The sequence below is a fragment of the Pseudonaja textilis genome, chromosome 6, assembly GCF_049901715.1.
Source record: "Pseudonaja textilis isolate UNSWEBS1 chromosome 6, rPseTex1.2, whole genome shotgun sequence".
Taxonomy (NCBI): Eukaryota; Metazoa; Chordata; class Lepidosauria; order Squamata; family Elapidae; genus Pseudonaja; species Pseudonaja textilis.
Genome location: NC_141995.1, coordinates 63,034,805 through 63,046,586, shown reverse-complemented (window position 1 = coordinate 63,046,586; position 11,782 = coordinate 63,034,805). Strand labels below are relative to the sequence as shown.

The following is an 11,782-nucleotide window of genomic DNA, read 5'->3' as shown; positions in this document are numbered from 1 at the left end:
AGAAAGTCGGGACTGTCCCCACAGGAAGACTTATTGCTTTCAGTGGCACTTGCGTATCCCCCATCCCCCTTTTCCCCCTTCATGTTCTTTTCTTTCTTGCTGGCCTCTGTCAAGGCCTGGTCTTCCTTTCTGTGTATATTTGCAGATATGTTATTTTTAATGGTAAAACCAATAAAGTTTGTTTTTTTAAAAAAAAGAAAGTTTAGAAAGTGAGCATTCGCTGAGGTTGTGGAGCAAATCACACAGAAAATGTAGCTCTTGATTAATACCGGCAGAAATATTTCAATGGAATTTTTGTTTTTTACAAAATGTCTTTAATTTTCATATTATAAAAAATGAATTTACAATCAAATACGGTTATATTTCATCTCCATATAATGAAAAGTTTTTCATTTATTAATAAAACTGGCAATCTACAAAATCATATTGTCTGACCCCTAAAAATTATTTCAGAAGTTTAACCTTTTCTTTTAAAACTCTAAATTTGGGGTTGCTGCTGACTTTCTTCTTAAACAGGGCTAGGGTTTTCTCTTCAGATTTCTGATGGTCACCTGTGACTGCGTAGTACTGAGCTATAACCTACAAAAGAAAAGGAAAATATCATTCTAAGGTTTGATTGTGTTTTCAGTTCGCCCGATTTTTGAGATTGTCTCGCAAACATGTTCCTTTGGAAATTGTGAGAAGCTCATCATGTGCAGGTGTATGCTTTTCCTTTCACTTAACTATTAAAAATGATCTGCGCCTATGACTTGACTTTACAATGTGGGACCTGTTCGTTTAATTATATTTTTCCTAATGCTTAAAACTTTGACCAGGCTGCTAGATTAAATCCAAGCTATTTATAGTTTTAGGAAATTAACGGAAATAGTTTTTCACTTTCTCTGTTAATAGCGCTGCTTCGGTAATTCTAGGCAGCTTGCATACTAAAGTTAGAAACAACATAATGGAACTTGGAAAAGAAGCCAAAAGCCAAAAACCAAGTGATATCTCCAACCGATTCTGAGCAGCCTGAGAAGACAATATCTGTTCCTGCCCCATATCTAGATCTGTTAAAGCCAAACTACTATAGATGTCTTCCTTTCAAACTTCTGACAGCGTTTAATTCTCTCACTTTTATTAGAACTTGTTAAAAAATATATATGATGTCCAAATTGCTAAGAACGGTTTATGGCAGTAAATGCAACTGTTTTCCACCACGCATGAAGTCTGAGAAATCATTGTAATAATAGTTTGGCTGGATAAATGTGTTTTAAAGTTTGTAATTTTGCAAAGTGTCCAGAATAAGAAAAGTTGATATTTAATGGCAGAAAGGACTCTTTTAAAGGAAATGCCAATTAAAAAGTTGTCCTAAGGATATTGAATTGCACGCGAGAGCCACTGGATTTTAAATTTTAAGGAATTAACCGTAGGCCTACATTTTATTTAGGCTGGGATAATGCCGGGGTTTGTGCTCATGTATTGGACAACGATTGTAACCTTGCTCTTGGGAAGTCAATATAAGTCATTCTTTTCCGTGAATGAAGTGCTATCGTGTGTACAAGAGTTGTGATTTCAGATCTAATTTAATTTTCAAAAATGAAGTCAAAGCCATTTTTAAGTAATAAAGTTTAAGCACAGGGCATAAATATTGCAAAACCAGACACTGTTAAAATGTGGCTTGCTAGCCGTTGGACTTTGATTTTCAATTTCCATGAAACGAATGATCGCAAACAGTGTATTTACCGTGCAAGTATTTTTTTAAAAAAGATGTCAACCAGTAAAACTGCTGAAATGCAATCCACACTCAGAGCATGCTAGAAGTACACCAATTTAGCAGCCCACTGTACTCAGTTTTACATTGTTTCATAAAGTGATGCAACACACCTTTTTCCTTAGTTTCTTAATGGATAATTCATTGTCAGGCGCTTGCTTCAAAACAGCTGTTATTGTTCCTTTCCAGTTGAATTTACCTGTAGAATTGATTAAAAAAATACTTTAAATGATCTCCTTATGTTTTGACTTAAATTAGGAAATGCAGCATTAAATATTTGTTATAAATAAATTTCTGCATCAACATAAACTTGGGTTAAAATATTGCCACTGAAAATAGTACTTCATTTATACATTTATCTGTGTGTCTGTATGCCTTCAAGTCAGTGTTGGCAACTGAAACTGTCTAGCTAGCCGGTTCCAATTTTCTTTGCAATCCTCTTTTTCAGAAGTGGTTTGTCATTGCTTCCTTCTTAAGTCGAGATAGAACTCTGTTACCTAGCTGGCTTTGTGCCCAAGACAGAACTAGAAGTCATAGCTTCCTGGTTTCTAGCCTGGTACCTAAAACATTAAGAGTGACACTGTTTAGGGCAGGGGTGTCCAACCTTTCACCTTCCCTGGGCCACATTAGAAGATGAAAATTTGGTTTGGGCCGCACATAAAATAAAATAACAGTAACGATACCTGATCATCCCAAAAAACCATAGAAAACATAGTTAACATATTAAATTTATTTGGAAATGAAGTTAGTGAGATGCTTTTATTATTTATTATTAATTATTTATTAAAAAAAAATTTTTTATCACGGTTTATCACGGTTTATTTTCCGGCCAAATTTTGTGGGGGGGGGGAGAAAGCTCGCCCGCCTCGTGCCTACCTCTCCTCCTGCAAATGGCCTGGCTGGATGCAGCAGGACTGGAAGGCAGAAGCAGCAGTGGCGGCGGGGGCAGAAGCGGCGGCGGTGGCAACAGCAGGTGGCGCTCTGACGGCACCCGCCTTTTCTGTTGCTGCTTGGCATGGCGCTCGCCTCGCCCCGCCTCGCGCCTGCCTCTCCTCCTCCTCCACACTGGCTCTGGCACGAAGGTTGGGGTGGGCACTGGGCCGCATTACGAGGCGACCTGGGCCGCATGCAGCCCGTGGGCCGCGGGTTGGACAAGCCTGGTTTAGGGTTTTGATTCGGTCAAAGGCAGCCTTGGGGACTACCATCTTGCTGGGAAAAATACCATAAATCATTTTAAAGTAATGTGAATGTCAAAAACAAGTAACATCAAATGTGTTTTTTTATAAAGGCTGCTATGCAGAATCCCCTCCCCCACTTGCAAAATTTATGCTACCTTTGCGGTGGCATCATTGAATAAATTACTATATACACAACAGTGTGAAATCACAGCTGTCAAATCTTTAGCTAGCTTTGGCTTTCCTATGCATCAACTTCTCACTAAGAACACAGAGATTTACAAGCATCACAAAATTACATAAGAATGTTAAATTTTCATTAATCTTAAATAACTAAAAAGTATGGCACTTAAAATGCTATAAGTCATTTTAAAATAAATTATTCTCAGTAATTATCAGTGTGTCAATCAGAAAATACATGATTGGGAATTATAGCAATTCCATTTGAATAATTGAAGATCAAACCTCATTTAACAAATTACTAAAAGCTAGACTCCATGTTGAAAGAACCCCAAATTTGGATGTAGTGCAAGGTCACATACAATATTACAATCCAAAAATGGTTTCCACATTGACTTCATTTTAATGTCAGATTTACTTATGAAATATGAAGTTATTTTCAACTTTCCAATTCAGTTAGCCATTCATCTGCCATACTTTCAATAGGACATAAAAATCTTTGCAGCAGTTACCCTGTGTAAAGCCAGTTTGTAAGTTTTAATACCGTTTATTAAAAAAGATGCCGGAGAAATAAATTCACGATTTATCTCACCTTATTAAAAATCATCCTGCTGCTTTGTAAGACCAAACCACCCCACCTCTTCAAAACAGTGCCCACAAAGGAGTGCTTGGAAAGGGGACAGCCAAAGGGCATTCTCGCTCGTCTCCCTCCCTCATCTGTCTGGAAGCAGTCAGGGCAGTTTCTCATCAGAACCCTGGGCCGAATCTAGCCTGGGTTAGAGTCAAAATCTCTCTTCCCGTACTTCTGGTGACCAAGAGGTGCCCCACAAGGGAACCTTAAACACAGCCTCTTTCTACTGCCACTTTTGCCCATTTTGAACACTAAGTTCTATATTAAAATCCCAGCTACTGATCAGCCCTTTATGGCAGGACACGTGTAAATGTTTTTTGAAAATAATAATGCTGTAAGATTCAACTGACATTTTCCATTATCATAATACACAGCTTTGATAAACTTCCAAGTTACCTTCATGTTTATCTTTGTTTTCTTCCACTTCAGAGCGGTTCATTATTTTGGTGGGAATGGGAGACTCATCTGCTTTATAGGGGAGCAGGGAGAAAAAGATCAAGAAATTAATAAAAAAAAATAGCTCTTTTTGGTGAGAACCACCGTCGTGTTAAAATCTTGATAGTAGCTGAAACTGCTTTTCTCTTTACAAATATTTCATTCCCCAATGTGGCAACGTCACCAAAATGTAACATTTGCAAGGAAACAGCCAAGCCCAGGGGACGCTCAGGAACCAACCTCTCAGCTCCAGAGTTACACATTAGTCTCCCTTGCTGGGTCTAATTCCAGCAACAAAAATACCTCCTGTTCCTTAATGTAATATAAGGGTGCATCTCCCGGGCTGTTAATTTCACTACCTGCTTTCATTTCTCATGAAAATTCTTCCAGTTCTGGTCCCTGTCTTTAAAGAGCCCGGTTAATTTTCTTCCCCTGATAATTGTTTAATGGAGGAAGATAAATGGATTTTGCTGCAGGATTTTAAAAGAGCTTTTAAAATTAGGAAGAAAGTGAAAAACACATTAGGACCTTTTATGCAGCTGTTCTTGCGTTTCTTCCCACGTGCCTCTGTCTCCGCTTCTTCTGCTTCTGGGCCATTTCCCTTCCTTGGCACTTGGACCAAGCCGGCTGCGTCTTGCTTTGCCTTCTTCAAATAATCACTCTGGAGCATTTTTTGGCTGCCTTCCTCAAGGAGGTTTTGCCTAGATTTTTCACTTTTTAAACATTCCAAGTTTTCTTGCTGAGCTTTTAACTTTCTGATACTTTTCTTCTCTTTTAATTCCTTTTTACTTTTTTTATCTTTTGGTTTCTCAGTCTTCGTGATACTCTTTTCTGATGCCACAGGCATAATTTCATTTTTTAGAGATTGGGTTTCAAGTGTTTCCTGTTGGAAAAATGAGTGGATTATATATCACCGTGACAAATCCAATTTTGTATTAGTACATTTGAAGTCTATTTCTTTCTATTACTCCTACTACATTTCTGTTGTTTCAATAGTTTGAAGGTCTCTGAATGAATTACAACTAAAAATATTCCAAAACAGAAAAATAGCAAAAAGAATAAAATGCAAACACAGGAACAATGTAAAGTTTACATAATATAAAACAGGTGTCAAAACACAAGGCCGGGGCCCGGATCCAGCCCACTGGTACTTAGATCTGGTCTGTGAGGTGTGCGGCCTGAGCTCAGTTTTCTCTGGCACAAAAGGGTTGCAGGAGGCCGTCACAGCAGAAGACAGCCCAGGAGCCCATTTTCTCTGTCAGAGTGCTGGATAGGCACCAACACGAGTGACGTTGAGCTTGCCACGCCCACCCCAGCCCCCCAAGGTCAAACACAAGCCTGATGCAGCCCTCAATGAAATCAAGTTTGACACCTCTGGCATAAAAAATACTTTTTCCAACCGGGGATGGGCACTTAAAATCCAACTGATAACAAAGCAGCAAAAACATTTGAGGGAAATAACTGTTTCACAAACACTCATCTTCAATTAAGATGAGCATTTCAAACTACGCATTTGAAAGGCAGAACTTTGCATGACTCACATGGCGGTATTTGATATAACCAAGGATGCTGAAAACAAACACCTCGCTCATATTTTTTTTAAAGAATTTTTATTTTTAAAAACATACACATATAAAACATAAAAACATAAAACCACCTTCCATTTTATATACATACGGTGTGTCAGTTGGTTACAAATCTTTTGTGCTATTCTTTTATAGTCATTTACTCACAATTTATATCAATTTTCACATTGTCGAACTAACATATGCTTGGATAATTATCAGTTATTAATCATCCATGACTAAATTATTTATTCCATCATTTTATACGAGATGTTCCAAGTTTTATCTTAAAATTTATGATATACTTTCAACCAATGGTTATATATGTCTATGTCTTATATCAATCTATTAAATTTCTATCACAAAATTATCTAGTCTATTACATTACCACGTCTTTTTATCCAACCATTGATAAAACAAATCCCATATCATATAAAATTGTTTATCTTCTTGTTCTCTAATTTCAAATGTCAATTTATTCATTTCAGCACAGTCCATAATTTTCTTAATAACTTTCTCCTGCATAGGTATTTTATCATTTTTCCAATTCTTGGAAATCATTTTTACAATCCTAGCCGCTGCTAGTACATTTACATTCAAATATTTCATCTCTTTGTTATATATTTCCAGTATAATTCCCAATAAAAATATCTCTGGTTTAAAGTCTATATGTTTTATCATTTTTTCCAACCATGTGTGGATTTTAGTCCAATATTTCTTTGCGTCTGAGCATATCCACCACATATGGTAATATGAACCGGGTATCTGATGACAGTTCCAACATTTATCCGATTTATTCTTAAACATTCTCACAAGTCTCGTCGGGGGTAGATGCCACCTGTAAAACATCTTATACAAATTTTCTTTATATGCAGTTGACATTGTCATTTTATAATTTTGAGACCACAATTTTTGCCATTTTTCTAAATCAATCCCATATCCAAAAATTTTCACCCAAGAAATCGTTTCTTTAACTTGTTCCTCCTCCAATTTAAATTCTAATAAGTGTCCATAACGTTTTTTAATTACCTTTTCATCAGTACCCATCAAAAACTTATCTAAGTCAGTCAACTTATCATAAATATCTTCTGCTTTAACATCTTTGTCAAATCTAGGTTGTATTTGCAAATATGAAAAAAATTCATTTTTACACCTTGTTCTTCCAATGCTTGCATTGATTTAAGTTCACCCTTTTCATTTAATATCTCACCATATCTAACTGTTTGTTCCTTTTTATATATTATTGGTTAAGAAAAAGCTTCAATGGTAGATATCCATAGTGGATTTTTTAAATAATGTCTTTTTATCTTCTCCCAGTTCAAAAATAATGCCTCTCGAATCTTCTAAAATACCCCTGTGTTATGTCTCACCAATATTCATAGATGAGAAGACAAGGTTTCAAAATTCAAAATATTCAAGTAGAAACAAAACCGAATTCAAAAGGATTAAATTAGCACAGTTGTCCAGTCCTTGGCAGACTTCCCGGAACCTGTCAGGCTAATCAGAATTGTCCATAACTCACAAGGCCACTTCAAATGTATTCTTCCGACTCATCAAACACTTTGCTTCCAAGCAAAGCTTGAGAGTCAGCACGCCTCTTTAAATCACCTGGATAGGCGTGTCAGTCTCTCCAATCAATGTTTGTTCTGACACCTCCCTTCAGATTGATGTTTCCTGGTTCTTCTAGTTCTGGCGTCAATCCACGATCTGTCAGTTTCCTCGCTGGAAACTTCTGTCTCATTTTGTTGACCATTTTCTGGCCTGAACGAAGTCGAAGGTTCTGGGGAGGATTGTCTCTGCGACAATCTCTCATCCTCCTGGCTCACGTCTGTGTCCTCTGATAATTCAGACTCCACATTCACAGCAGGCTCCAACCTTCCATTGTCAGAGTCATCAGAGTCAAAACTCCCAGCAGGATCGATCCTTCCAGTCACAACACCCCTGTATTTTAGTTCCCTTGTACCAAAGGAAGGCATGCCATCCCAACAGCAAGTCATGCCCTTCTAAGGTCAATAGTCTATTGTTCCTTAATGTTATCCATTCCTTTACCCACATCAAATTTGTTGCTTGGTAATACAACTCCCAGTTAGACAAGGCAAACCCTCCTTTTATTCTTGCATCTTGTAACAATTTTAATTTTATTCTTGCTTTTTTGCCCTGCCAAATATATTTCAACACAATTCTATTTAAATCTTCAAAAAACTCCTTCCCTAATCGGATTGGAGTTGTCTGGAATAAATATAAAATTCTAGGCAATACATTCATCTTAATTGTAGATATTCTCCCAATCAATGATAATTGTAAGTTTCCCCATTTTGTCAAATCTGTTGCAATCTGTTTGAGTTTAAAATAATTATCCTCCTTCAGTGTACTACATCTTGATGTAATGTATATCCCTAAATACTTAACCTTATTTGTGACCTGTATTTCTAAAACTTCTTCCAACTCTTTCATCTTACTAGCATATTCTTTGTTATTATCTTTGTTTTATTTTTGTTTATTTTCAAATCTGCTACTTTCCCATATTCTTCTATTTTTTCTATTAATTTAGGTGCTGTTTCCAATGGGTCTTCTAATACCAGGTCATCTGCAAAAGCTTGCAATTTATACTCTTCCTTTTGGATTTTCATTCCTTTTATTTCTTTATCTTCTCTATATTCCTATTCAACACTTCCAATGTTAACACAAACAGCAGGGGCGACAGTGGATAACCTTACCGTGTCCCTTTTCTTATATCTGTAGATTCTGTTAGTTCTCCATTTACCATAACTTTTGCAGTTTGTTGATAATATATTGTTTCAATGGCTTGAATGAATTTTTTTTTACCAAAGCCCATTTGTTCCAATGGCAATAACATAAATTGCCAACTCACATTGTTGAAGGCTTTTTGTGCGTCTAAAAACATCAAAGCCATTTGCTTCTCAGGATGTGCCTCATAGTATTCTAGAATATCCAAAATAATTCTCACATTGTCTTTGATTTGTCTCTTTGGCAGGAATCCATTTTGATCAATATGGATAAAGTTATTTAAGTATCTTTTTAGTCTTTCTGCCAAGATTGAAGCAAAGATTTTATAGTCTGAATTTAATAGGGACATAGGTCTGTAATTTTTAACTTGCTGCAGGTCTGTATCCTCCTTCGGTATAAGTGTAATGTATGCTTCTGTCCATGTTTTGGGTATTTTTTTCTTTAACATAACTTCGTTCATAACTTCTAATATTCAGCATTTCCTGAAAGGTCTTGTAAAATTCCGCTGGTAAGCCATCTGGACCTGGTGCTTTTCCAACATTCTGGGTTTTTTAAAGCTTCTGTTAATTCCATCATTGTTATATTCCTTTCTAGCATTGTTTCAATATCTTTAGGTATCTGAGGTAAGTTCGCTTTCTCTAAATATTGCTTAACTTTTTCTTCTTGAATATTCTCTTGAAAATACAATTTCCCATAGTAATCTTATATAATTGTTTTCTTCTCCTCATTTCCATAACATGTATGTCCTTCTTCATTTATTAGTTGGCTAATCCTTCTCTCTCCTTTCTCAATTTATAAGCTAGCCATCTGTCTGGTTTATTTGCATCTTCAAAGTAATTCTGTTTAGTGTTTTTAATTTTTTGAGCTAGTTCCTCCTTTTCCATTAGTACCTTTTTATGTTTAATTATATCCATTTTATTTTTAATGTCTTTTTTTGCGGGGACTTCTGTAAGTCTTTTTCCAGTTTTTTATAATCATCCTCTAATATTTTGAAAGTCTTTTTCTGTTTTATATTTCTTTTCCTTGCATAGTCTATTATCAAGCCTCTTGTGTAGGCCTTCGTGTCCCAGAGGTTCTGTAGAGATGTATCCTCTTTTCTATTTTCTTTAAAAAAGAAAGCAAGTTCTTTCTCTATTTTCTGTTTAAAGTCTTTTTCTTTTAATATTGTATTATTTAAGGTCCATTTGGATCTCCTCTTGTATCTTTTCCAAGTACTGGGTGGTACCAAGTACTGCCCAAGTGCTTGTTTCTATTTTGATCTCTCATATGTTAGCCAGTAGTTCTGCTGACATCCATATCATGTCTATTCTAGACCATGAAAGCATGTATGTTTGAGTAAAAGGTGTATTGCTTACTCTCCGTGTTTCTCTCTCTCTCCAAGCATCTTTTAAGTTGAATTCTTCTGTTATTTGAAAGAAGGATTTTGGTAATATCTTTCTAGCTTTCTTCGTTGATTTCTGCGTTTTGTAATCCAACCGATCATTAACTATTCTATTAAGATCTCCCATCATACAAATATTAACATAGTCCAATTCAATTATTTTCATATGTAATTTCCTGTAAAATTCTTCTTGGTTATCATTCGGAGCATAAATTGCAATTAAAAGTGTTTTAACATTATTGTACATTATTTCCACCATCAAAATCCTTCCATCGTCATCTGTATAAATTAATTCTGCCAAAATTGTGTCTTTTATATATAAAACCACACCTCTTTTTTAAGATTGTGCCAGCGATGTAAATAATTTCCCTAATTTATTTTAAGTTGTGCTGTCCCAGCCAGTCTATGGGAATTGCATAGTTACTGAGGAATTATGAGTTGTCCCCTTAAGGGAATGCATCATGGTAAATGTAATTAAAGATATCCTGAGAAATGTAGTTCATGTCACGTGGCCATATCTGTAAACCTGATTGGTCACTAGTTTGACCCTCAATGGGTTGGGGGAGTTTCCTTCTTTCTTTGTCTGAACTCTCTAACTCATGGCAGCTTCTTTCTATCACTATGAGATGGGCTAGGAGATAACCATCTTTGACTACAAGCCAGATATACAAAGGATTGGTCATTAAAGAAAAACGTCATCACAAACGTGAGTTATGAGGATACCTGATGAACCAATAAATGTAATTTGTTACAGACGTCTTGTTGCGTTATCTATCTCCATCTGAACAGCTTCAAATCCACCTCTGTGAAGAAGGCAGAAAATAAGTATACATTCATGTTGTTTTTAATATGTACTTCTCGTAAGCAAGTTATATCAAATTTCAATTTCTCTAGTTTATGAAATACTTTCCTTCTTTTAGCAGCTAAATTAAGTCCATTTATGTTAATCGTAATCAATTTTCTTTCATCCATGTTAGGCTTTGTGAGGGGTTTTATTGCTCTAGTAGGTCTTAATTCTCATTGCTCTCCGGGTACACCACCTACAGCACCTTCTTTTTCAATTACTTCTATACACTCCTCTTGGAATTCAATTAGTGATTCTTCCTTTCTAGCTTCCTCCTCTTTTCCTCTAAAATATTCTAAGTAGAATAGCTCAGCTTTTTCAACTGTGTCAATTCTGTGTCTTTGTTCCTGCCAGGTGAACAAGAGGCCTTCTGTAATTTACTCCTCTTTTAAGTAACTCTTTAGTCAAAAATATTCTCTTCTCATCTCTCTTACTCTTCTTGGTACCTGTTTCAGCACCACAATTTCTTAGTCTTTGTACTTTAAGGTTTTCTCTCTTGCCACCTTTAGTATCTGTGTCTTAATAATCTTTTTAGTGAATCTAATATGAACTTCTCTTGGTAGTCTGTTTCTCATTGCGTATCTTGTATATACACGGAATACTTCATCCATCCCATCCATCATCTTCTCTTTGGTTATCTCTAATGCTTCTGCCAATATTTCTGTCATTATTTCAGCAAGATTTTTATTTCAGCAAGATTTTCCTTCTACATTTTGAAATCTTAAGTAAAATTCTGATCTGTCAATTTCCCATCCTAATGGTTTGCATCTGTGCTTCTCAATATCACTCAATCTAGTGTCAATATCTCTAATTTTCTTATCCCTTTGTATATCTTCTTCAATTTTCTTAATTCTGTCCTCATATTTCATCATCATCTGTTGAACGTTCTCTACTTTCTCATCTGACTTTTCAGTTCTTTGCTCAATATTCTCAGCTCTTTACTCAATATTCTCTATTCTCTTTTCAATCTTCTGGATTACTTGCATAATCATCTGTAATGTCACTTCTTTCTCTTTCTCCTGTTGTAAAATTGCCTATATTGACCGTTGTCCTCCAGATGGTGAAGAGGCTAT

The 11,782-nt window shown here is 35.9% G+C and overlaps 1 protein-coding gene across 1 annotated transcript in view; it reads right to left on the bottom strand.

Moving 5' to 3' along the window:
• Nucleotides 1-291: 291 nt before the first annotated feature.
• Nucleotides 292-11,782, bottom strand: part of LYAR (Ly1 antibody reactive) — a 17,264-nt gene continuing 5,773 nt past the window's right edge. Inside the window, exons 5-8 of the mRNA XM_026700024.2 lie at nt 4,700-5,054; nt 4,133-4,201; nt 1,864-1,949; nt 292-579 (exon numbers count right to left, since the gene is read on the bottom strand). Coding sequence (XP_026555809.1) covers nt 445-579; nt 1,864-1,949; nt 4,133-4,201; nt 4,700-5,054 — 645 coding nt within the window. The 3' untranslated portion in view covers nt 292-444. The remainder of the gene's footprint in view (nt 580-1,863; nt 1,950-4,132; nt 4,202-4,699; nt 5,055-11,782) is intronic.